The sequence below is a fragment of the Asparagus officinalis genome, chromosome 6, assembly GCF_001876935.1.
Source record: "Asparagus officinalis chromosome 6, Aspof.V1, whole genome shotgun sequence".
NCBI lineage: Eukaryota > Viridiplantae > Streptophyta > Magnoliopsida > Asparagales > Asparagaceae > Asparagus > Asparagus officinalis.
Window position 1 is genome coordinate 1,295,367 of NC_033799.1, and position 27,929 is coordinate 1,323,295.

Consider the following 27,929-nt stretch of genomic DNA (forward strand, 5'->3'; position numbering starts at 1 on the left):
ATTTAGATAGGGAGTTTATGTGTCCACATGGCTACTAAATTTATGCTAAGAACACGTGAAGAAACTAAAAGTAAAGACAAGGACAACCTAGCTAAAACTTTATAATGCACACTAATTAAATTGGTCAGTAAGACGTGCCAAAACTCAAGCTCATGGCCACCTAATTAAACGTTATAATTTAGTCCTTCCTTCACGTTATAATCATCTATAAATTGATCCTTCCTCCAAAGCATTTTCACACAAATCAAATTCATCAATATCCAACGAGTGTACTCATTTAGGAGCTTTGAGATGGCTTCCCAAGTTATTCTAGGAATCGCCATTCTTTCTTTGGCTCTGGTCCAAGCTTTTGCTTATGATCCTAGCCCTCTGCAGGATTTCTGCGTCGCTGACACGAAATCAAAAGGTTGATTACATTCTCTTAATTATGATCACTAATATCATCATTATGTAAGATTAATACTACTGACGAGACATTAATGTCTATACTTATATCTAGCAAGAATAACAAAATAAGAAACATAGATATTATCTCTCCTCTTTCTGTTAACGTTATGCAAGAGTGATTAAAAGCCATGATCTCTCCTCTTTGTGTTGCAGTAATCGTCAACGGCTTTGTATGCAAAGACCCGAACACTGTAGTCTCCGAGGACTTCCTCTTCCGGGGACTCCTCAACGACGTCCGCCGCAACACCAACAACCGCGTCGGCTCCAACGTGACCACGGTCAACGCGGACGCCTTCCCAGGCCTCAACACCCTCGGTATCTCCCTAGCCCGCATTGACTACGCCCCCTACGGTGGCCTCAACCCTCCCCACAATCACCCTCGCGCCACCGAGGTCCTCACCGTCATCGAGGGCACTCTCCACGTCGGCTTCATCGCATCTAACCCCACCAACCGATTTTTCCAGAAAGTTCTGCAGAAGGGTGATGTCTTCGTGTTCCCGTTTGGTATGATTCACTTCCAGATGAATCTTGGTCATACGCCGGCGGTGGCACTGTCGGCGCTGAGCAGTCAGAATCCGGGGGTGGTTACGATTGCGAACGCGGTGTTCGGGTCGAACCCGAGGGTGTCGAAGGAGGTACTGAAGAGGGCGTTTCAGGTGGACGATAAAGTGGTGGCGCAACTCATGGCTCAGTTCAATTAGCTGGAATACATCGTACACTGGCGGGTGAGTAAATAAGCATAAAGTACGGGGTGCTTTTTGCGTTCATTGACAATAAAGATTTGTATGTGTATTTATCACTGTTGAAGTTATGAATTCAATGTTGGTTTTTCCATTACTAAAACTTTTGTGTCCTACTGGAAACTTGATTTGTTAATAAGTCAAATGAGTTGGAAAAAAGTTGTTATTATTATTTATCGGTTGATAAAAAGGCTAATAATTTGTACGTGTGTGTACATGTAGGCAGTTATATAAAAATGAAACTACGAGAGAATGCAAAAATCGGTTGTTATTAAAAAAAAGAATATACATATTTTGCTTAATTGAGAGCTACGCATCTGATGTATGATTCAATATTCAATTAAAAAAAAGAATATACATATTTTGCTTAATTGAGAGCTACGCATCTGATGTATGATTCAATATTCAAAGGCATTTTGTGTGATTGTCAAAGAATGTGATAAGTCCCTACGCATCTGATGTATGATTCAATATTCAAAGGCATTTTGTGTGATTGTCAAAGAATGTGATAAGTCCATTCTAGATTTTTTTTTTTAACAAATGATGGGAAATGTCTACAGGAGAAGAAGTAAAAAGAAATTGACTAGTAAACTTCTTGAAATATTTTAACGAATCTTTGATTGTATGGCATAGTCTTGATTCTTAAAAGGGAAAAATGCTTCCAGCCCCCAAAACCCAAGAAAACATGCTTCCCACCCCCAAGACTTTGTCAACGGATGTTTTGCCCTCAAAAATAAAGATTTTGTTCTCTGAGCCCCCAAAACACAAAACCCAAGAGATTAAAATATGTGAAGACCATAATACCCTTCTCTCTCTCTCTCTCTCTCTTTTTTATCATGATGTACTGAGATGATAGTTGAAATGATTTATGATGATTATTTTATTATTTTTATTTTTTATTATTTTCGTTGTTGATGAGGGGAACTAATTGTTTGTATTGGGAGATTGTTAAAGTTACGGGATATATATATATATATATATATCATGATGTTACTATGATGATGTTGAAATGATTGTTAAGGTTACGGGCTTAATTGTTAAGATTACGGGTTTAATTGTTAAGGTTACGGGTTTTTTGTTAATGTTACGGGTCGGTTGTTAAGGTTACGGGTTTGATTGTATGACATAGTCTTGATTCTTAAAATCACTAATAGATGTGGATAAGATCATTTGTTGGTAGGTTAACGACCTACATTTGATTAATAAACTGGCAAACTAACCTCTGATTCCCTCCTACCTTTGGAGAAATTAATTAAGGAAAATAAGTAAAATTAATAATAGATGATTATTCCGTCATATAATAGAAATAGAGGGGCGATTTGGGAATCTTCCCGTTCTCTTGTATGGATCACAGCAATTCGCTCTAACATGAAATGTTTTGCTAAACTCTGTGTTTGTATTACATATTATTGCAATTAAAGAAAGTTACAGGCCTTTCCAAAAATTCTCAGTTTCGTTCACCTGATAGCTTTTATTATCTTAAATAAATTTTCCAAAAATTCTCTCTGCTGCTACTTTTTTTTTTAAAGTGGAGGGGAGGGGATCCGAATCCCTTTCTTTGAGAGCACAAATACATGCAAACGAATAACATCAATTATAACATAAACTAATGATGACAAATCTATCTAAAACTTGGACTGCATGAGCCTGATAATATCCTCCTCGGTCTGAAACCCTTTAGCGAGAACAAAACTAGGAATCTCAGGCCTCGCCCCAAACATCGCATTAGCAATCGTATTCACGCCAGGATTCTGACTACTGAGCCCAACAATAGCCGCTGCATTCCTCCTCCCAATATTAATCTGAAAATGTATCAACCCCTGGGGAAACACAAACACATCCCCCCTCTTCAAAACCTTGCTGTAGAATTTATTATCGGGGTTCACCGTGACAAACCCAGCAAAGAGTTTCCCCTGGATTACTGTCAGGATCTCGGTGGCGCGAGGGTGGGTGTGCGGGGGGTTGAGACCGCCGGGTATGAAGTCCACACGGGCCATGGAGATGCCGAAGGTGTTGAGGCCGGGGATCTTGTCGGCGTTGAGGAGAGTTACCTTTGAGCCGACTGGGTTTGATGTGTTGCCGCGTTTGTTGAGGCCGGAGTAGAAGAAGTCGTCGGCTGTGACCAGGGTTGGGTCCTTGCAGGCGAATCCGTTCATAAATACTGCAGAAGTTAATTGGACAGGGTTAAATAGGATTGTGTTGTCCCTCTCTGCGAACGAAAGGAATAAGAAAGTGTTTCGGAATAAATTCAGAGATTAATTAATCAGACATCTTCATCACCAGATCGATTGCACGATCATCTTATGGTGTGTTTGGGAAGGAAGGGGAAGGAAGAAGAAAAATTCCTCTTCCTTCCCTTCCCCTCCATTACACCCCAATTTGGGGTGTAAGAATTTGGGCCAAATTTCCCCTCCATTCCCCTCCTCTATCCTCCTAAATGAAACTCCCAAACAAAGTTAAAATGAGATTTCTCTTCCCTTCCCCCTCTCTACCCTCCATCCAAACAGGCAATTAATTTGTTATGTTATGATAACGGCTTCGGGTAGCATGACACCTTGATTCATAAAAATAGATTAATTATTTTCATGTTCTAATCTTAATTTCCTCTTACCTCCTCTTCATTGTACTTCCTCACATCTTCTCTTCATGTATTTGCACGTACTTACCTACATGATAAATATCATGGACATGCATTTTGTTCTGGTTACTCCAAGTAGCATCCAAGGTGCGAGTACAAAGTTTAAAATTGCGGGCTTCCAAATTGAAAATCCATATTGTTGAAAGTGATGTAATTCACATGGATCACCTAGAAACAAAATGTACAATAATAAAACCCTGTTAACCAAATACAGGAATTATTTATACCTATTAATGTTCTAAGAAAATGAGGTATGAACAATTACCATTTGACGTCTTGTCAGCGACGCAAAAATCTTGAACAGGGAAGGGTTCGGAAGCTATTGCAGAAGTTGAAATTAGAGTCAGGAGGGCGAAGATCTGGAGGAAGCTAACAGCCATCTGTGGTTCTTGAAATTGAGGGCAAGTAGACAGCTAAGTTGTTGTGTAGATCATTAGATCATATATAGATATGAGTACCACTGTTTATAGGTAACAAGTTTTTTATATCGTCACAAATGAATTTGAGATTCTTTAAAAGTTTTGAAATAACATAAAATGGAAGTTAATTAAACACGCAGATAGGAGGTTAGAGAAAGAGATTAGGCCGGCAGTATGTTAAACTGAACTTTAATTTATCAAATTACCAAACGCTTGGCCGGCTTGACGCAAAGTTCTATAATGTGATTTAACTTTGAAAAATTATAACTGTAGTAACACTAACAAGCAATTAAATGAATCCAAAATGTGTACGAACAATTTTTTTGGTGAGGAAAACTGTTTATGATGCAAAACTCACGGACACGATCTTTACATCAATTTGTTGACTCATGCGAGCTTTGGTATTTAGTATTGTGCTTTGTTAACTAATTTATATTATCTGCTGGTTTCGGATAACATAGTTTTTTCATTTAAAATATTCTTGACCTGTTCTGCACGGTACTAGACTAACTAATGTATCAAATGTTAGAAGTAACACAAACGGCAGATGAGATATTGACAAGGAAATTCTTTATGTGAATCATTCCATCAGTACTTTATGATAATTCGGATAAACCCTATTGAGAAAATAATTTAATGATTATATATAGAGGTCTCACCAAATGTACAAATCTTGAAAAGTACTAGAATCCAAACAGAGAAAACACATTCCAGCAAATGAACAAAAAAAGTTATTCACAACCAACCCAGAATATTTAGGATAAAGTTTTTTTGTTACAGAACAAAGGAAGAATGATGATAGTACAACTACAAGATCTAAGAAAGTGAGAACCTCTACAAATAATCATAAAGTTTCTATAGTGCAGGCCAAGGATCCGCTTACATATTCCTGCTCAGCATATTCCAAAGCAATTGTTGTTTACTTCCTGCCTATTCTCTCTGATGGTAAGAGAGCTAGTGTATGAGACTCAACCTTTATATAGCATAGTATTGTGGACTGTATTTGCATTATTCATAAATAACAAGCCAGCAATAACAAATATTCATTTTATTTAAAATTATTCAAATTCATGGAAGTCTGTTAAATTAGCCCAAAAAAACTTCATCCTCGGGACCTCGCCCCAATACCAAAAGAAATTAGATAGATGTCTTCAGACACCTAAATACCTATAACTAGTTCTTTCCAAGAATCAGAAGAAGAAGAAGAAAAAAGGTATGCAGTATTGAGGACATTGCAGGATTGAGAGTCATCAATCTTCACGACTTCGACATATGCTATCTATTTTGGTTTGATTTTTTTGGCTATCCATGTCTAAGTGTAGGTAGGTTACTACATGGGAATATACCAAAATTTTCTTCTTCTTTCTCCCACCTTTTCTATCCTTTTGTTGTCAAGTAATCACTCTCTTCATTAATGAAACTAATAATGGATCCTCACCTTTCCTCTAAAAAAACGAAGTTGGTAGATGCAATTAAGAGAGAAATGCTAGCTTAGGACACTTCAAGAGCAAGAGGAAGTAGAAACTTGTGATACAAGCAGCTGAGCCCAGAGCACACAACCAAAAGTTTAGGTTAGTGTAGTATTTTTACAAAGATGATCAATATTAAGTATTTTTACAAAGAGGACCAAAAGTTTAGTTTAGTTTAGCATTTTTTTCGAGAAAAGGCCTTTGGCCAATTATTTATTGATAATAAAGAGGACCAATATTTACAAAGAAAGGGAAAAAAGAAAGAAAAGAAAACGAGAGAGGAACAAAAAAGATAAAAAATGATGGTGGCCCAAGTAAATTACCACAACCCACAGGAGACCCATCCAACGTTTAAACTTTAATAAAAGGAGGAACAAAAAAGATAAAAAATGATGGTGCCCCAAGTAAATTACCAGAACCCACAGGAGACACATCCAACGTTTAAACTTTAATAAAAGGCCTTAGCCCAAGCCCACACATACAAAAACAATTCAAACTTGTGCCAAGGACCAAAGGCTAGGGAAAGGAAACAAATGGCAGGGTAGACGTAAGGACATTTTGCACATAAGACAGGTTCATGTGAACTAAATGTATCATATTGTGTAGAGTCAATTGTAGATATATTTCCTCTATTCTGAGTTTAGCAATTTATTACCCCAAATATTTTATTTTCATTTAGATTTCTTGATAGCCAAACGGAGTTATAACTCTCTTATCACTGTAGTACACCTACAAGACGGTCTTCTGAAATAGAAATGTCACAGGTGCTCTTAGCAACACATTCATGTCACATGATGTGTCACTACAGATGCAGAAAAATATCCATATCAGCTGATATATCCGTATATATATCCGTTAGGATAAGAATATGATTACTAAATATCTGCATCAATTGGATATGATTAGGGGTAGAGATATGTAGTGAAATATACGTATGTGTATCCAAAATTATCCGAGTACGTGTTAGCCACACATTTACAATTGTTTTAATCTTAGATTAATGGGTTTGGTGTTAATTTTAATGATCAAGAGATAAAATCTTAGCTTTTAAGATATAACAAACATATTAATGAACACTTATTATAGCATATGAACTATATTTTTTAATATTATCTGCTTTTCTCATGTCGTTTTCTATCCACATATACATCCGCATATATACCAATATCCGCATCTGATTTTCGTGTATATTGTTATGTTAAGTATCGTACCCGAGCACTAACCGAACAGTTTGCACCCCTACATGTTACATATCCGCATGACATTTATCTGGATTGATCCCTATTAAGCACTAAGCACCTATAAGCCGACCTATCCGAGTTTATCCTATTAAGCATTAGCCATCACCCATCGGTGTGTTATTGACAAACACACATGTTTGCTATGGAACTCTTGGGACGAGCCAGTCCAAGAGCAGCCATGGAGGTCGCTCTTAAATGGTGCTTTTACACCATTGACTTAGCTCGTCCTCAGAGAAAAAAAAGATCGTTCATTAAAGACATCAGCAAGTCAATTTTATTAATCCGACATTCAAAGAGATACCATGCTCATGCATTATGAATTAATTGACGCATTGTTCAAAAGTTCCTAGTGGTTACTAATTCCTATTAAAATGTCACATTCACCTCTTCAACAACTCCGCATTGTTCAAAAGTTCCTAGTGGTTACTAATTCCTATTAAAATGTCACATTCACCTCTTCAACAACTCCCTTACTAATCCTTTCTTCTAGTGGTTACTAATTCCTATTAAAATGTCACATTCACCTCTTCAACAACTCCCTTACTAATCCTTTCTTCGCCAACCAATTCCTCTTTAAAAAGAGAATAATGCATCAGACATATGTAATAAAGAGGTTTTAAAAACTAAAGAGGTAAAGTAATACTTACCTAATCCCATAGACGCTTCTAACTTCTGAACATGAGGAAACGACCGCTTCATCTAATAGGATTTGAAAGAAGAGGAATTGGCTCCTTAGTTGTTGATGATGACTAGTCAAGCCCACGAAGAACAGATGAAATTATTTTGAGATTTGTCTGCAAGCAGCTTGAAACCTATAAGAAAGCAAAATTTAGTTGTCAGGTATTGACGTGGTATGCATTTAATCAATTTGAAAGAGCTCTAAGCCATCAGAGTATGATGACTGCGTGAACAATGCTAATTAATAATCACAAAAATAAAACCTATATATGTCACCAGCCATGCCTAAAGTAAAGCCTCAAAAGCACAAAAATACTCTTTACATAATAAAAAGAAACAACGATTAGTTGCAAGAAGAAAAACCAACATTTGAGAGTCCTTCGGTCTCATGTCGTTGAATAGGCATTACTAACTTTAAAAAATAAACAAACATTCACAAGACTTCGAGTAGCCTGTAAGATAGAAATCAACTAGATGAAGAAGACGAGCAAATTTCTCAATTCACCACGCAAATCCTTGTAAAAAGAAAAAGGAGAATAAAAAATTATAAATTTTATCACGTATTAACTAGTTATTCTGAAGAATGAATATCCGTCTACCTCTGTTATTCACTTCAAGAAAAATGTTAATCAAGAAGAGATTCTTTGATAGAAGTAACCGAGCATGCAAACAATTCAGTTCAATCTATTCATGTAACCAGAAATTAATCCTCTAGTACTCTTGCGTTTTGCATATAAATGCTAGCGCATGAAATTAAAGTTTAAGATCTGAAACACTTCTTTTTTTTTTTCACCACCACTTGTGCTGACAAAGATTTTTAAGGAATTTCTAATCAGTAAGTGTGCACTGATGAAAGAAAAGTAGTAAGTTTGCACTGAAAGAAAAGTTCGTATCCTGTAATTCCCACCTAATAACTTGATTTTTTCCCCCTCTCCTCGTGTTCGCTTACTAAGTCTACATCTGCATGTTGAAACCAATAAAGGCTGCCTTAAAAAGTCTATTGACTGCATTCAGCAGTTTGGGGCTACTTCCAGAAGGCAAATACCAAACACCGGTGGTTATCTATTCATAGGGTAATGGTGACGCGTAAAGAAATTATCTCCTCAGACAATTCTTTAAAGAGAAAAGGACCATATTCATAGTATATTATCTATAGCTCTTTTTGTGTCTAAGCGCCCAAAGAACCAGTTGTTATTGTTCATTGACAACAATCAAACTGAAGTTGACTACAACAATAAGAAAAGATCCTGAGTACAAGGTCCAATTGAGTTACTATTTCAAGATTTTACCTGTCAAAATGAAAAATAAAATATAAAAAAGGCACAAGGACACACTGGATTTTGTTTTGTGAAAAAAAAAAAATCTGTCATCTTAATGGTGATAATAAATAAAGGGCGGTTTAGGTCAATACCCAATAAAAAAAGAGTGGTTAAGGTCAAGAAAAAGATGTATGTTTTTGGGAAAACAATAAATAGATACACAAGAAAGCAGGAAACGATATGTCATGATTTGCCCTGTCAAAGATAGGGTTAAAGTAAGGAAATATACACTGAAAACATATTTCACAAAACGTGGGCGGATGGAACAATAGAAAACCACAATGAACTGGGAGTCCATAACTGTTGTGCGCCGCGGAAGCCCGATTAGACAAATACAAAAGCACACATAAGAACAATAGTAGACCACAAATAACACAAGCCAACCAATCTCAGCAAGAACACAAGATATACGTGGTTCGGCAATGTGCCTACGTCCACGGGGCAAGGAGGGGGAAGCTATACTAATGGAAATCAAGGGGAATACAAATTAGGGTTACAAATCTTACCCAAAACCCTCTTACAAGACCACTTGATCTCTCCAATAGACTCCAACAATAGAAGCCCTAGAAATCCCCTTTCAGCAGCTCAAAATCACTAAAGCTTAACCCTAGAAACGAGTTTAGGGTTTATATACAACTCACAAACGAAACGGGTCTGGAAACAGAACTCAGGCCCAAACCGCTTCGGCGGTCGACCGGCACGGTCGACCGTGATCCATCGCGGTCGACCGTCACGGTCGACCGCCCTCCATCCAGCAGCAGATCCAAAAGTCCAGAGAGTTCGGCGGTCGACCGTGACGTATTCAACAAGTTCAAACAATGACCAAACTTCACACCTGATACAACTTTGGTCAACATATCAGCAGGGTTATCCTTAGTGTGGACCTTCTCCAACGTGACATCACCATCATCCAATACGTCACGTACAAAGTAAAATCTGACATCAATGTGCTTCGTGCGTGCATGGTAGACTTGGTTCTTCGCCAAATAGATAGCTGACATACTATCACAATGTACCTGAATGGTCTCCTGTGCAATCCCCAAATCATCCAACAAGCCATGTAGCTACAAAGCCTCCTTCACTGCTTTAGTCACCGCCATATATTCCGCCTCCGTAGTAGAAAACGCCACTGTAGACTGAAGAGTACATCTCCAACACACCGGTGCACTAGCCAATGTAAAAACATAACATGTAGTGGACCGACGCTTATCAAGATCTTCGGCATAGTCTGAATCCACGTAGTCAATACAATCCTGCCCTGTCTCATCATTCTTCGTAAATATCAACCCAACATCCACGGTACCCTTAATATACCGTAGAATCCACTTCACGGCCTCCCAATGCCCCTTCCCGGGGTTATGCATGTACCTAGATACCATGCTCACGGCTTGTGATAAATCTGGCCTAGTACACACCATAGCATACATTAAGCTACCCACTACACTGGCATACGGAACTTTGGACATGTAGTCCATATCCTCCACTGAAACTGGTGACATCAAAGCTAAAAGCTTAAAGTTGGGAGCTAATGGAGTACTCACCACCTTGGTATTACCCTCAAAACTGAATTTCTTTAGCATCTTCTGCAAGTAACTCCTATGTGTAAGCTTCAATCTCCCCTTCACCCTGTCTCTCTCAATTTCCATACCCAGTATCTTCTTAGCCTCTCCCAGGTCCTTCATCTCAAATTCAGATGACAGCTTCTTTTTTAATTTCCCAATAGCTAAAGTGTTCCTAGAAGCTATGAGCATATCATCAACATATAATAACAAATAAATATGCTCACCATCCTGTAGCTTGTGCATATAAACACACGGGTCATAAGGGCTCCTTGTGTACCCTCGGCCAATCATAAAGCTATCAAATCTCTTGTACCATTGTCACGGTGATTACTTCAGTCCATAAAAAGATTTCGTCAATTTGCACACTAAATTTTCCCTTCCTGCAGCTTTAAACCCCATAGGTTGTATCATGTAGATCTCATCATCTAAGTCTCCATGTAGAAAGGCCGTCTTCACGTCCATTTGGACCAAATCTAAGTCCAGCTGTGCCACAAATTCCAATAAAATCCGAATAGACGAATGATTCACAACGGGTGAAAATACCTCGTTGTAATCAATGCCCTCAAGCTGTGCATATCCCTTGGCAACCAATCTGGCCTTGAACCGAATGTCCCCAATAGAAGATCCCTCCTTCTTAGCATACACCCACTTGCAACCAATAGCTTTCTTACCCTTAAGTAGCTCTGCAAGTTCCCAAGTGTCATTCTTCTGAAGAGATTGCATTTCCTCCTCCATAGCATTCCTCCACCTAATAGAGTCAGGGCTGGACTCTGCCTCCCTAAATGTGGCAGGAATCAAATCATCAACAACCTCCACAGATAAAGCATATGCCACCATGACATCATTATATCTAGCTGGCCGATGAATCTCTCTCCTCGGTCTATCTGCTGTAATGGACCCCTGAGCATGACCCTGCTCCTGAGCCTCACCATCCACTGTATCCTCCAAATGCCCGACTGTCATCTCATCTCCTTCCGGTGTCACCTCTGTAGGAGTCTCAATGGGCACAATGCTGACTGGAGTGGGTGGAGTCACATCATCCTCTACCTGCTGCGATATCCCTCCTGTCTGATCTTCCTCTACCTGCTGAGGAACTCGAGGCTTCATCATGTACGCCTCATCGAATGTGACATCTCTGCTAATGATCATCTACGCCTCATCGAATGTGACATCTCTGCTAATGATCATCTTCTTGTCTTGTGGATCCCATAGTTTGAAGACTTTTACACCTTCTCTAAATCCCACAAAGATAGCCTTCCTCGCTCTCGGATTCAACTTCTCATCACTAACATGGAAATAAGCTGGACACCCAAATATCCGAAGAGTCTCATAATCATTAGCCACAGAATCAGACCAACGCTCCATAGGAGTCTTCCCCTCTATCGCAGTGCACGGCAACCTGTTAACGAGATGGCTCGCATAAACTAACGCCTCGGCCCAAAAAGATCTAGATAATCCACTCTGCGTCATCATACATCGCACCTTCTCCAGCAAGGTACGGTTCAATCTTTCGGCCACCCCGTTCTGTTGCGGTGTCTCTCTAACTGTAAAGTGTCTTCTAATGCCGTGATCCCGGCAAAACTGCAGAAATGGATCACTCTTATACTCTCCACCATTGTCTGAACGAAGAGTCTTCACCTTTCTACCTGTCTGCAGCTCCACTTTCTTCTTCCACTCCACAAATATATCCAGGACCTCATGTTTATGCTTCATGGTATATACTCAATTCCTCCTGGAATAGTCATCAATGAAAGTGGCAAAATAATTTGCCCCACCAAGCGATGTGTGCTTAGAAGGGCCCCAAACATCTGTGTGAATGTAGTCTAATATACCTTGGGTGTTGTGAATTGCGGTGCCAAACTTTACTTTAGTCTTCTTCCCAAGAATACAATGCTCACACAGTTCCATCTTGCAGGTCTTTGCACCTTTCAATAGCCCCTGTTTTGCCAATGATTGTAGGGACTTTTCACCTGTGTGTCCAAGCCTCATGTGCCATAGTGTGGTAGTGTCCTCCTCTGTGGTGATAGAAGCAGCCAGACCCCCTATAACTGTCTTGCCCTTCAAGTAGTATAGGTTGTTTTCCCTGACACCTCGCATCACCACTATGGACCCCTTCATGACCTTCAAACTAGCATCTTCTAAGATCACTCTATAACCGGATGCCTCCAAAGTCCCAAGAGAAATGAGGTTCTTCGTCAACTGCGGCACGAACCTCACTTCTTTCAATTCCCTAGTCACCCCGTCATGCATTCTGATTCTGACTGAGCCAATCCCACTAATAGGACAAACGTGATCGTTCCCCATGAGCACCACGTCTCCTCTCTTCAACTCCTCAAAGTTGGTAAACCAATCCCTTTTAGGGTAAATGTGAAATGTAGCTCCTGAATCAAGCATCCACTCCGTAGAGTCGGCATAACAAACTGACGGCAGTGCGGGACAAGAATAACCGGAAGAATCCGAATCTAAAATATCGCCAATAACCTTAGCAACATTCACCTCTGAAGCTTGTACAGCTTTCCCCCTTTGCTTCCCGGCTCTATCCTTCAACTTTGGACACTCATTCTTCCAATATCCCTCTTCTTTGCAAAAGGCACATTGATTTCTACCAACACTTTTATGGCCACCCCTATTCTTTGATTTTTAGCGGTTGACCTTTTGACGGTTTGGACTACGGCTACGAACTGCAAGTGCATCACCCGATGCCTTCTCGGAGGGCTCACAATCATTCTTCCTCAGCTCATAATTCACCAATGCCGAGGTCACCTCCTTGTAGCTAACTGTAGTTCGCCCATTTATCATAGTGAGAACAAAAGTACTAAATTCATCATCCGGCAACGAACACAATAATAACATCGCCTTATCTTCATCCTCCACCATGATATCTACATTGGTCATATCCGAAATTAGCTTTGTGAAGTTGTTAACATGCTCCCGAATGGAAACTCCTCTCTTCATCTTGAACTGGTAGAACCACTTCTTCAAGTGAAGCCGATTCTCAATGCTCTTCGTCAAATATTTTTCATTGAGCGTTTCCCACAATCTCTTTGCCGAAGTCTCGTTCATCACATCATAAATGAGATCCGGCGTTAAGCATGACCGAATAACCCCACAAGCCCTACTGTGCATTTTCTTCCAAACCCTATCTTCAATCTCCTCGGGTTTCTCTTGAAACTCAAGAGTCTCCTCCAAATTTTGTTCATCTAAGACGTCCATTACTTGACACCTCCATAAACCAAAGTTAATCTTGCTGTCGAACTTTGAGACATCAATTTTAGTGTTATTGATGCTCAAATTTTGGATCGCCTTTGTCAAAGCCGACCCCGATGTACTAGTAGCACTTAAACTAGCCCTGCTTGTTTCAACCATATTATAGATCTACTCTTCAACCAAGAATCCAACAGTGAATCCTTCGAACAAAACTCCCAAATCCAACCCGGAGCTCTGATACCACTTGTTGTGCGCCGCGGAAGCCCGATTAGACAAATACAAAAGCACACACAAGAACAATAGTAGACCACCAAATAACACAAGCCAACCAATCTCAGCAAGAACACAAGATATACGTGGTTCGGCAATGTGCCTACGTCTACGGGGTAAGGAGGGGGAAGCTTTACTAATGGAAATCAAGGGGAATACAAATTAGGGTTACAAATCTTACCCAAAACCCTCTTACAAGACCACTTGATCTCTCCAATAGACTCCAACAATAGAAGCCCTAGAAATCCCCTTTCAGCAGCTCAAAATCACCAAAGCTTAACCCTAGAAACGAGTTTAGGGTTTATATACAACTCACAAACGTCTGCGATCGACCGCGGTGGTCGACCGCCACCAAAACTGACGCCCAGTAAGCCTCGTGCACGAACGCGGTCGACCGCCCCGGTCGACCGCCACCCAGTCTGCCTGAATCTGTCAGCCTGCTGCCAATTCTACAATAACAACTCAGATTGGATCTGCATTTGCCAAACTAAGACACAAAGGGATTGACTCCATAACCAGTTGAGTATGGATTGACTCGATAACCAGTTGCTTAAGTAGGTCAGAAAAACATGTGACCTTGTTCATCACAAACAAACACTACAACAATTCAAGCGAACAAACCTTCACGGATCAAATTGCTGGACGCGTCTACAAGTTTTAAAGTTTAAAGCTCGTCCGAAAGCTCGCAAAATATATCACTAAAAGAAATTTAGCAGAAATAAATGGCCTAGCTTATGAAATGATTGCCTGGCAAATGAAGGGTACTTGTCTAAGTCGTCTTCTCATGTATAACTATCTAATAGTGCTTTCTAAAGATTGATATGCTCATGTTTCCAACAAAATAATTTTGCATGTCCTTCGTTTCTATGTTATTTTATTTGTTTTGGGAAAGAGAAGTGCATCATAAATCGTAAAGCAATTTTTGAAATTTCAAGGGATATAGCCAATGAAGAAAATGAACGAACATTTTTTCTATCCCTAACCCTATTAATCTTCTTCCAAATCTTTCATCTGGTGTTTTTACGAGGTCATCTTCCATCAGGCCTAACCTTACTAAACCTTTCTACAATAACTAATTCCACAACCACGGTTTAATGAAATATTTCTTCACAAACTAATTCCTGTTTAAAATGAAAATTAATGCATCAAACATATGAGAAATAGAGACCCTCTTGTGGCAAAATCAACTCAAAAAGAAGTTTTCCAACGTAAGAGGTAGACTAATAAAGATATTACCTAACCTCATAGACACTTCTACCTTCTGAACAGAGAAACTGACCACTTCAATGCATTCTTCCCAAAATTTTAGACAACAAATGTGAAGTTTCACTCTATAAATACCCAGGATAGCATCCATTTATATCATATCAACCAAAGCTTAATTTCTCATTCCTGAAATGGCTTATCATATCCTTTTTCTTACTCTCCTCGCCCTCACCTCCTCTCTTGCAACGGCTTCTGATCCTAGTCAACTGCAGGACTTCTGCGTTGCCGATGATATGTCTCATGGTACTTCAACTTTTTAATTTGTTTTGCATTATAAATAATATGCCTCTAATTTTTTTTATGTTTACATTGCAGTCTTTGTGAATGGGTTAGTCTGCAAGGACCCGAAACTGGCAGTGGCTGACGATTTCTTCTTCTCCGGCCTTAACATGCCTGGCAACACAAGCAACCGTCTGGGATCGAAAGTAACGCTGGTTAGTGCAGCTAACTTACCAGGCCTCAATACTCTCGGCATCTCCTTGGCACGACTTGATTTTGCACCCTATGGGCTCAACCCACCACACACTCATCCACGTGCGACCGAGATCCTAACAGTGTTGGAAGGAACGCTCTATGTCGGATTTGTGACATCAAACCCCGATAACAAACTCTTCACTAAAGTCCTCAACAAGGGTGATGTGTTTGTGTTCCCTCAAGGACTCATTCACTTTCAGTTTAACACCGGTTACACAAATGCTATCGCGATTGCAGGACTTGGTAGCCAGAACCCAGGTGTGATCACGATAGCTAATGCAGTATTCGGAGCAAAGCCTCCTATTTCCGATGATGTTCTAGCCAAGGCATTCCAGATTGACAAGAAGTTAGTGGACTGGCTCCAAGCTCAGTTTTGGATGGACAATAACTAGGACGGTTGGCAAATGCTGATGATCTCTATATATTTCCCGTAGTGTTGGGTTTCAATAAGCAGCATGTTTGCATGTCGTTGGTAAAAATATCTGTTTTGTACTTTGCTTACTCTATAATATAAAAGTTTACTTTGTCTTGAGTTACAATAAGGCTCCAATCTAGGCAACTTAAAGCAGAAGGACAAAGAAAATGTATTCCCTTGATAACCACTGAAGACTGCCTCAAAACACAATTGACTGCATTCAGCAGTTAAAGGACTACAGTTCGATTATTATCCGTTCAGAGCAAAATGGCGACGCATAAAGAAAAATATCACTTTAGACAGTTCTTTAAGAGAAAGGGCACTATCAAAGTATATCTTCTGTATATTTTTTTGTCTAAACACCAAAAGAACCAGTGGTTTGTGAGACGATGACAACAATCAAGCTGTACTTGACTAGAACATTGAGAAAAGAACCTAAGCTATAAGGTTCACAAGAGTACTATCTCAAGATTTTGTTAGTCAAAATGAAAAACAAATTAAACCAAAAGCAAAAATATAAGCGGAGCTTCTTTTATAGGGGGGAAATTGTCATCCGATAGAAAATAATGGGTGGTTAAGGTCAATACTATCCACTCATGTTGCCTAGGGATCCTTGCATGATATGAAGAGTCTTTTTATATATATATAAATGAGTGGATAGAAACTTTGGTGGACAAAGGTTTGGTGTCCACTTAAGTTGACATAAGATCAAGTCTCTCTCTCTCTCTCTCTTCTCTTTCTCTCATCTCTCGTCATCTCTCCTCTCTCTATAATTATATATATATATATATATATATATATATATATATATATATATATATATATATATATATAGCAAAGCTCCTATAAACTTGAGTGGATAGGAACCCTTTGTCAAATTTTTTTTATCCATTGATATGTTGTATTGAGATTTGTGCTAACATGTGATGCAAATCAAGAACAACCCAACTTGGACTCTATCCCTTTCATCCACTTTGTCGAGAATAAATAGATGAATGACAGGAGTCACCCAAATGAACAAATAACCAGGAAGGTTGGAAAATGTTGGTGCTCTCAATGTGTTTTCCTGTGTTGGATTTAAATAAGCAAGTAATGTGTGTTTATGTTTGCATGTTGTTGGTAATGATATCGGTTTACTCTATGATATAAAACGTGTACTTTGTGTTAAGATGCAATAAGGCTCTAATCTAGGTATCTTTCAATAGACGGAAAAGGAGAATGTATTCTCTTGATAATGATAATAAAACATTAGCATATGATGAATGCATGCATACACAACGAGCAAAGCAAACAAGTCCATTCACTTTCAGATATAAAATTTCATGTTCATATATGACAGGTATTACTGTATTAGTTTATTAATCCTCATCTGTTAGAGAAGGACACTACTAAACATGGGAGACTTTTTTGCTTTCAATTCATGAAGTTATCATGACAAAAATGATCAAACTGTTAAAGGTTACTTTCAATAGTTTAGAAACTGCTCTTACCATTCACAAAAGTGATTGCTCCAATTATGCTTACAGTATCAGATTGAAAATATTCATGCTGATATTTAGTCTGAAGAATGAGCATCCGTGTACCAATATACATTTACAAATAGATAGTTTAAGGTGATGAATCAAAAATTAAATTCTTTATTCAGCGGCCATTTCATGAATAATTCCACGAGTACTTGTATAATATCAAGCAAATATAATTGAAAAAAAGAATTACAGATTAAAGTAACTAATAAGCATGCAAACAATTCAATTTGTAAAATGATAGTAAGGGAGACCACCAATGAGGATTCAAAATAACAAATTTCTGATGGCATGACAGTTTTCTTGCCAACTGAAACATGTTTTCCCATGTATAATAATTGCTATAGTTTTTTTAGACCTCATGATATTGACAGATAAGTAAATTTATTCCATTTATTCATGTGACTAAATGTATTATATTGTGTATAGTCAATTGTAGATATATTTCCTATATTCTGAGTTTTGCAATTTATTATCCCTAATATTTTATTTTCATTTAGATTTCTTGATATCCAAACGAAGTTATAACTCTCTTATCACTATAGTACACCTACAAGACGGTCTTCTAAAATAGAAATGTCACAGGTGCTCTTAGCAACACATTCATGTCACATGACGTGTCACTACTGATGCAGAAAAATATCCATATCAGCTGATATATTCGTATATATATCCGTTAGGATAAGAATATGATTACTAAATATCTACATCAATAGGATACGATTAAGGGTACGGATATGTAGTAAAATATATGTATGTGTATCCAAAATTATCTGAGTATGTATTGGCCACACAGTTACAAATGTTTTAATCATAGATTAATGGGTTTGGTGTTAATTTTGATGATCAAGAGATCAAATCTTATCTTTTAAGATATAACAAACATATTAATGAACACTTGTTATATTATATGAACTATATTTTTCAATATTATCTGCTTTTCTCATGTCGTTTTCTATTCGCATGTATATACACATATACATCCGCATATATACCAATATTCGCATCTGATTTTCGCGTATATGGTTATGGTAAGTATCATATCCGAGCCGTATCCGAACAGTTTGCACCCCTACATGTTACATATCCACATGACATTTATCTGGATTGATCCTATTAAGCACTAAGCACCTATAAGCCGACCTATCTGAATGTATCCTATTAAGCATTAGCCATCACTCATCGGTGTGTTATTGACAAACACACATATTTTCTATGGAACTCTTGGGACGAGCCAGTCCAAGAGCAGCCAAGGAGGTCGCTCTTAAATGGTGCTTTTACACCATTGACTTAGCTTGTCCTCAAAGAAAAAAGATTGTTTATTAAAGACGTCAGCAAGTCAATTTTATTAATCCGACATTCAAAGAGATACCATGTTCATGCACTATGAATTAATTGATGCATTGTTCAAAAGTTCCTAGTGGTTACTAATTCCTATTAAAATGTCACATTCACCTCTTCAACAACTCCCTTACTAATCCTTTCTTCACCAACAAATTCCTGTTTAAAAAGAGAATAATGCATCAGACATGTGTAATAAAGAGACTTTAAAAAATAAGAGGTAAAGTAGTACTTACCTAATCCCATGGATACTTCAAACTTCTGAACATGAGGAAATGACCGCTTCAGAGCCTTGTTCCAGAAATTTAAACAACATTCGGCAACTTTCAGTCTTACCATCAAATTGGAATTGAAAGAAGAGGAATTGGCTCCTTATTTGTTGATGATGACTAGTAAGGCCCGTGAAAAACAGATGAGGTTATTTTGAGATTTGTTTGCAAGCAGCTTGAAACCTATAAGAAAGGAAAATTTAGTTGTCAGATAATGACGTGGTATGCATTTAATCAATTTGAAAGAGCTCTAAATCAATTTGAAAGAGCTTGAAACGTATAGCTCTGTTTTGTGTCTAAGCGCCCAAAGAACCAGTTGTTATTGTTCATTGACAACAATCAAACTGAAGTTGACTACAACAATAAGAAAAGATCCTGGGTACAAGGTCCAATTGAGTTACAATTTCAAGATTTTACCTGTCAAAATGAAAAATAAAATAAAACAAAAGCACAAGGACACAGCGGATTTGTTTTGTGAAAAAAAAAAATCTGTCATCTTAATGGTGATAATAAATAAAGGGCGGTTAAGGTCAATACCCAACAAAAAAAAAGATTGGTTAAGGTCAAGAAAAAGATGTATGTTTTTGGGAAAACAATAAATAGATACATAAGAAAGCAGGAAACAAGATGTCAAGATTTGCCCTGTCAAAGATAGGGTTAAAGTAAGGAAATATACACCGAAAACATATTTCACAAAACGTGGGCAGATGGAACAATAGAAAACCACAACGAACTGCGAGTCCAAACAACTCGGATTGGATCTGCATTTGCCAAACTAAGACACAAAGGGATCGACTCCATAACCAGTTGAGTATGGATTGACTCAATAACCAGTTGCTTAAGTAGGTCAGAAAAACATGTGACCTTATTCATCACAAACAAATACTTCAACAATTCAAGCGAACAAACCTTCACGGATCAAATTGCTGGACGCGTCTACAAGCTTTAAAGTTTAAAGCTCGTCCGAACGCTCGCAAAATATATCACTAAAAGAAATTTAGCAGAAATAAATGGCCTGGCTTATGAAATGATTGCCTGGCAAATGAAGGGTACTTGTCTAAGTCTGCTTCTCATATATAACCATCTAATACTGCTTTTCAAAGATTGATATGCACATGTTCCCAACAAAATAATTATGCATGTCCTTCGTTTCTATGTTATTTTATTTGTTTTGGGAAAGAGAAGTGCATCACAAATCGTAAAGCAATTTTTGAAATTTCGAGGGACATGGCCAATGAAGAAAATGAATGGAACCTTTTTTCCCTGTCCCTAACCCTATTAATCTTCTTCCAAATCTTTCATCTGGTGTTCTTACGAGCTCTTCTTCCATCAGGCCTTACCTTACTAAACCTTTCTACAATAACTAATTCCACAACAACTGTTTAATGAAATATTTCTTCACAAACTAATTCCTGTTTAAAATGAAAATTAATGCATCAAACATATGAGAAAAAGAGACTTTCTCTTGTGGCAAAATCAACTCAAAAAGAAGTTTTCCAACATATAAGAGGTAGACTAATAAAGATATTACCTAACCTCATAGACACTTCTACCTTCTGAACAGAGAAACTGACCACTTCAATGCATCCTTCCCAAAATTTTAGACAACAAATGTGAAGTTTCACTCTATAAATACCCTGGCTAGTATCCATTTATATCATATCAACCAAAGCTTAATTTCTCATTCCTGAAATGGCTTATCATATCCTTTTTCTTACTCTCCTCGCCCTCACCTCCTCTCGTGCAACGGCTTCTGATCCTAGTCAACTGCAGGACTTCTGCGTTGCCGATAATATGTCTCATGGTACTTCAACTTTTTAATTTGTTTTGCATTATAAATAGTATGCCTCTAATTTTTGTTATGTTTACATTGCAGTGTTTGTGAATGGGTTAGTCTGCAAGGACCCGAAACTGGCAGTGGCTGACGATTTCTTCTTCCCCGGCCTTAACATGCCTGGCAACACAAGCAACCGTCTGGGATCGAAAGTAACGCTGGTTAGTGCAGCTAACTTACCAGGCCTCAATACTCTCGGCATCTCCTTGGCACGACTTGACTTTGCACCCTATGGGCTCAACCCACCACACACTCATCCACGTGCGACCGAGATCCTAACAGTGCTAGAGGGAACGCTCTATGTCGGATTTGTGACATCAAACCCCGATAACAAACTCTTCACTAAAGTCCTCAACAAGGGTGATGTGTTTGTGTTCCCTCAAGGACTCATTCACTTTCAGTTTAACACCGGTTACACAAATGCTATCGCGATTGCAGGACTTGGTAGCCAGAACCCAGGTGTGATCACGATAGCTAATGCAGTATTCGGAGCAAAGCCTCCTATTTCCGATGATGTTCTAGCCAAGGCATTCCAGATTGACAAGAAGTTAGTGGACTGGCTCCAAGCTCAGTTTTGGATGGACAATAACTAGGACGGTTGGCAAATGCTGATGATCTCTATATATTTCCCGTAGTGTTGGGTTTCAATAAGCAGCATGTTTGCATGTCGTTGGTAAAAATATCTGTTTTGTACTTTGCTTACTCTATAATATAAAAGTTTACTTTGTCTTGAGTTACAATAAGGCTCCAATCTAGGCAACTTAAAGCAGAAGGACAAAGAAAATGTATTCCCTTGATAACCACTGAAGACTGCCTCAAAACACAATTGACTGCATTCAGCAGTTAAAGGACTACAGTTCGATTATTATCCGTTCAGAGCAAAATGGCGACGCATAAAGAAAAATATCACTTTAGACAGTTCTTTAAGAGAAAGGGCACTATCAAAGTATATCATCTGTATATTTTTTTGTCTAAACACCAAAAGAACCAGTGGTTTGTGAGACGATGACAACAATCAAGCTGTACTTGACTAGAACATTGAAAAATGTTTATAAACATGAAAATGAACATGTTATAAAAAGAATTTTTTAAATTGCATTTCTTATTTGTTAAAACTCATCACTTTGCAAAATAGTCTAAAAACACGAAGTCTCAACAACACATGATTTTGACAAAATATTTTCAAACAAGTTTAAAACTTCTCTTAAGTGGATTAATAGACTTTATAAATTTCTATCAACATATATATAGACTTTATATATATACACACACACTAGTGTGCATCCCGTGCAAAGCACGGCCTTTATTTTTTTATTTCCACTACAGTAATTCTATATTCAGTTTTGTAAGTGCTACAGTAACATTTTAAAATGATACAGTACCTCGTATGCGCTACAGCAATAATGCTACAGTAATGTTTTTAAACGTTACAGTCCCTCATGTGCTACAATAAAATGCTACAGTATTTATTGTAACATGAATAGCTTATCTTGGATCCTCCTGTTAGTAATACAGTAACAATGCTACAGTACTTTACTGTAACGTGAATAGTGAATCTTGAATCCTCCCATTATTATTATATATATATACATATGTGTGTGTAGAGAGAGAGAGCGCGCAAAGCTCCTATAAACTTAAGTGGATAGGGACTCTTTGTCCACCAAATTTTTTATCCATTGATTTTGTATTGAGATTTGTGCTAACATGTGATACAAATCAAGAACAACCCAACTTGGACTCTATCCCTTTCATCCACTTCGTCGAGAATAAATAGATGAATGACAGGAGTCACCCCAATGAACAAATAACCAGGACTGTTGGAAAATGTTGATTCTCTGTATGTGTTTTCCTGTGTTGGGTTAAAATAAGCAAGTAATGTGTGTTTCTGGTTGCATGTTGTTGGTAATGATATCAGCGTGTAGTTCGTGTTAAGATACAATGAGGCTCTAATCTAGGCATCTTTCAATAGATGGAAAAGGAGAATGTATTCTCTTGATAACGATAATAAAACATTAGCATATGATGAATGCATGCATACACAACGAGCAAAGCAAACAAGTCCATTCACTTTCAGATATAAAATTTCATGTTCATAAATGACAGGTATTACTGTATTAGTTTATTAATCCTCATCTGTTAGAGAAGGACACTACTAAACATGGGAGACTTTTTTGCTTTCAATTCATGAAGTTATCATGACAAAAATGATCAAACTGTTAAAGGTTACTTTCAATAGTTTAGAAACTGCTCTTACCATTCACAAAAGTGATTGCTCCAATTATGCTTACAGTATCAGATTGAAAATATTCATGCTGATATTTAGTCTGAAGAATGAGCATCCGTGTACCAATATACATTTACAAATAGATAGTTTAAGGTGATGAATCAAAAATTAAATTCTTTATTCAGCGGCCATTTCATGAATAATTCCACGAGTACTTGTATAATATCAAGCAAATATAATTGAAAAAAAGAATTACAGATTAAAGTAACTAATAAGCATGCAAACAATTCAATTTGTAAAATGATAGTAAGGGAGACCACCAATGAGGATTCAAAATAACAAATTTCTGATGGCATGACAGTTTTCTTGCCAACTGAAACATGTTTTCCCATGTATAATAATTGCTATAGTTTTTTTAGACCTCATGATATTGACAGATAAGTAAATTTATTCCATTTATTCATGTGACTAAATGTATTATATTGTGTATAGTCAATTGTAGATATATTTCCTATATTCTGAGTTTTGCAATTTAATATCCCTAATATTTTATTTTCATTTAGATTTCTTGATATCCAAACCAAGTTATAACTCTCTTATCACTATAGTACACCTACAAGACGGTCTTCTAAAATAGAAATGTCACAGGTGCTCTTAGCAACACATTCATGTCACATGACGTGTCACTACTGATGCAGAAAAATATCCATATCAGCTGATATATTCGTATATATATCCGTTAGGATAAGAATATGATTACTAAATATCTACATCAATAGGATACGATTAAGGGTACGGATATGTAGTAAAATATATGTATGTGTATCCAAAATTATCTGAGTATGTATTGGCCACACAGTTACAAATGTTTTAATCATAGATTAATGGGTTTGGTGTTAATTTTGATGATCAAGAGATCAAATCTTATCTTTTAAGATATAACAAACATATTAATGAACACTTGTTATATTATATGAACTATATTTTTCAATATTATCTGCTTTTCTCATGTCGTTTTCTATTCGCATGTATATACACATATACATCCGCATATATACCAATATTCGCATCTGATTTTCGCGTATATGGTTATGGTAAGTATCATATCTGAGCCGTATCCGAACAGTTTGCACCCCTACATGTTACATATCCACATGACATTTATTTGGATTGATCCTATTAAGCACTAAGCACCTATAAGCCGACCTATCTGAATTTATCCTATTAAGCATTAGCCATCACTCATCGGTGTGTTATTGACAAACACACATATTTGCTATGGAACTCTTGGGACGAGCCAGTCCAAGAGCAGCCAAGGAGGTCGCTCTTAAATGGTGCTTTTACACCATTGACTTAGCTTGTCCTCAAAGAAAAAAGATTGTTTATTAAAGACGTCAGCAAGTCAATTTTATTAATCCGACATTCAAAGAGATACCATGTTCATGCACTATGAATTAATTGATGCATTGTTCAAAAGTTCCTAGTGGTTACTAATTCCTATTAAAATGTCACATTCACCTCTTCAACAACTCCCTTACTAATCCTTTCTTCACCAACAAATTCCTGTTTAAAAAGAGAATAATGCATCAGACATGTGTAATAAAGAGACTTTAAAAAATAAGAGGTAAAGTAGTACTTACCTAATCCCATGGATACTTCAAACTTCTGAACATGAGGAAATGACCGCTTCAGAGCCTTGTTCCAGAAATTTAAACAACATTCGGCAACTTTCAGTCTTACCATCAAATTGGAATTGAAAGAAGAGGAATTGGCTCCTTATTTGTTGATGATGACTAGTAAGGCCCGTGAAAAACAGATGAGGTTATTTTGAGATTTGTTTGCAAGCAGCTTGAAACCTATAAGAAAGGAAAATTTAGTTGTCAGATAATGACGTGGTATGCATTTAATCAATTTGAAAGAGCTCTAAATCAATTTGAAAGAGCTTGAAACGTATAGCTCTGTTTTGTGTCTAAGCGCCCAAAGAACCAGTTGTTATTGTTCATTGACAACAATCAAACTGAAGTTGACTACAACAATAAGAAAAGATCCTGGGTACAAGGTCCAATTGAGTTACAATTTCAAGATTTTACCTGTCAAAATGAAAAATAAAATAAAACAAAAGCACAAGGACACAGCGGATTTGTTTTGTGAAAAAAAATCTGTCATATTAATGGTGATAATAAATAAAGGGCGGTTAAGGTCAATACCCAACAAAAAAAAAGATTGGTTAAGGTCAAGAAAAAGATGTATGTTTTTGGGAAAACAACAAATAGATACATAAGAAAGCAGGAAACGAGATGTCATGATTTGCCCTGTCAAAGGTAGGGTTAAAGTAAGGAAATATACACTGAAAACATATTTCATCAAACGTGGGCAGATGGAACAATAGAAAACCACAACGAACTGAGAGTCCATAACAACTCGGATTGGATCCAAACGTGGGCAGATGGAACAATAGAAAACCACAACGAACTGAGAGTCCATAACAACTCGGATTGGATCAGCATTTGCCAAACTAAGACACAAAGGGATTGACTCCATAACCAGTTGAGTAAGGATTGACTCGATAACCAGTTGCTTAAGTTGGTCAGAAAAACATGTGATCTTGTTCATCACAAACAAATACTTCAACCATTCATGCGAACAAACCTTCACGGATCAAATTGCTGGACGCGTCTACAAGTTTTAAAGTTTAAAGCTCGTAACGAATGCTCGCAAAATATATCACTAAAAGAAATTTAGCAGAAATAAATGGCCTAGCTTATTAAACGATTGTCTGGCAAATGAAGGGTACTTGTCTAAGTCTGCTTCTCATGTGTAACCATCTAATTTTGCTTTTCAAAGATTGATATGCACATGTTTCCAACAAAATAATTATGCATGTCCTTCGTTTCTATGTTATTTTATTTATTTTGGGAAAGATAAGTGCATCATAAATCGTAAAGCAATTTTTGAAATTTCGAGGGAAATAGCCAATATAGAAAATGAATGAACTTTTTTTTTTGTTTTTTACGTCACTAACCCTATTAATCTTCTTCCAAATCTTTCATCTGGTGTCCGTACGAGCTCTTCTTCCATCAGACCCTACCTTACTAAACCTTTCTACAATAAGTAATTCCACAACCACTGTTTAATGAAATATTTCTTCACAAAGTAATTCGTGTTTAAAATGAAAATTAATGCATTAAACATATGTAAAAACGAGACTCTCTTATGGAAAAATCAACTCAAAAAGAAGTTTTCCAACATAAGAGGTAGACTAATAAAAATATTACCTAACCTCATAGACACTTTCTACCTTCTGAACAGATAAACAGACCACTTCAATGCATCCTTACCAAAATTTTAGATAGCAAATGTGAAGTTTCACTCTATAAATACCCAGGATAGCATCCATTTATATCATATCGACCAAAGCTTAATTTCTCATTCTTGAAATGGCTTATCATATCCTTTTTCTTACTCTCCTCGCCCTCACCTCCTCTCTTGCAACAGCTTCTGATCCTAGTCAATTGCAGGACTTCTGCGTTGCCGATAATATGTCTCATGGTACTTCAACTTTTTAATTTGTTTTGTATTATAAGTAGTATGCCTGCCTCTAATTTTTGTTATGTTTATATTGCAGTGTTTGTGAATGGGTTAGTCTGCAAGGACCCAAAACTGGCACTGGCTGACGATTTCTTCTTCTCCGGCCTTAACATGCCTGGCAACACAAGCAACCGTCTGGGATCAAAAGTAACGCTGGTCAGTGCAGCTAACTTACCAGGCCTCAATACTCTCGGCATCTCCTTGGCAAGACTTGATTTTGCACCCTATGGGCTCAACCCGCCACACACTCATCCACGTGCAACCGAGATCCTAACAGTGCTAGAAGGAACGCTCTACGTCGGATTTGTGACATCAAACCCCGATAACAAACTCTTCACTAAAGTCCTCAAGAAGGGCGATGTGTTTGTGTTCCCTCAAGGACTCATTCACTTTCAGTTTAACACCGGTTACACAAATGCTATCGCGATTGCAGGACTTGGTAGCCAGAACCCAGGTGTGATCACGATAGCTAATGCAGTTTTCGGAGCAAAGCCTCCTATTTCCGATGATGTTCTAGCCAAGGCATTCCAGATTGATAAGAAGTTAGTGGACTGGCTCCAAGCTCAGTTTTGGATGGACAATAACTAGGACGCTTGGCAAATGCTGATGATCTCTATATATTTCCCCTATTGTTGGGTTTCAATAAGCAGCATTTTTGCATGTCGTTGGCAAAAATATCTGTTTTGTACTTTGCTTCCTCTATAATATAAAAGTTTACTTTGTCTTGAGTTACAATAAGGCTCCAATCTAGGCAACTTAAAGCAGAAGGAAAAAAGAAAATGTATTCCCTTGATAACCACTGGAGACTGACTCAAAACACAATTAACTACATTCAGCAGTTAAGGACTACAGTTCGATTATTATTCGATCAGAGGGAAATGGCGACGCATAAAGAAACACATCACTTTAGACACTTCTTTAAGAGAAAGGACACTATCATAGTATATACTTTCTTGTATTCTTTTTGTTCTAAAACACAAAAGAACCACGTGGTTTTGTGAGACG

At 37.6% G+C, this 27,929-nt stretch overlaps 3 protein-coding genes and 2 pseudogenes across 7 annotated transcripts in view; 4 read left to right on the forward strand and 1 right to left on the reverse strand.

Annotated features, from left to right (window-relative positions):
* Nucleotides 227-1,447, forward strand: LOC109844225 (putative germin-like protein 2-1). The gene is made up of 2 exons (XM_020413194.1): nucleotides 227-406; nucleotides 601-1,447. Exons 1-2 carry the CDS (start codon nucleotides 292-294, stop codon nucleotides 1,146-1,148), a joined length of 663 nt encoding a protein of 220 aa, XP_020268783.1. The 5' UTR covers nucleotides 227-291; the 3' UTR covers nucleotides 1,149-1,447.
* LOC109844222 (putative germin-like protein 2-1) overlaps nucleotides 2,621-27,929 on the reverse strand; it is a 67,202-nt gene continuing 41,893 nt past the window's right edge. For 2 of the 5 annotated variants that reach the window (XM_020413188.1, XM_020413186.1), the window contains 7 exons: nucleotides 24,977-25,192; nucleotides 24,855-24,899; nucleotides 19,246-19,461; nucleotides 19,124-19,168; nucleotides 7,602-7,766; nucleotides 4,091-4,213; nucleotides 2,621-3,348 (listed from right to left, as the gene is read on the reverse strand). In XM_020413188.1, the coding sequence (XP_020268777.1) occupies nucleotides 2,813-3,348; nucleotides 4,091-4,213; nucleotides 7,602-7,653 (711 nt within the window). In that variant the 5' untranslated portion in view covers nucleotides 7,654-7,766; nucleotides 19,124-19,168; nucleotides 19,246-19,461; nucleotides 24,855-24,899; nucleotides 24,977-25,192 and the 3' untranslated portion in view covers nucleotides 2,621-2,812. The remainder of the gene's footprint in view (nucleotides 3,349-4,090; nucleotides 4,214-7,601; nucleotides 7,767-19,123; nucleotides 19,169-19,245; nucleotides 19,462-24,854; nucleotides 24,900-24,976; nucleotides 25,193-27,929) is intronic. The other 3 variants (XM_020413187.1, XM_020413189.1, XM_020413191.1) reach the window with 3 other exon arrangements.
* Nucleotides 15,350-16,262, forward strand: LOC109844228 (annotated as a pseudogene).
* LOC109844230 lies at nucleotides 20,193-21,845 on the forward strand (annotated as a pseudogene).
* Nucleotides 26,743-27,631, forward strand: LOC109844226 (putative germin-like protein 2-1). Its single transcript, XM_020413195.1, has 2 exons — nucleotides 26,743-26,885; nucleotides 26,962-27,631. The coding sequence occupies exons 1-2, from the start codon at nucleotides 26,774-26,776 to the stop codon at nucleotides 27,510-27,512; spliced, it is 663 nt and encodes a 220-aa protein (XP_020268784.1). The 5' UTR covers nucleotides 26,743-26,773; the 3' UTR covers nucleotides 27,513-27,631.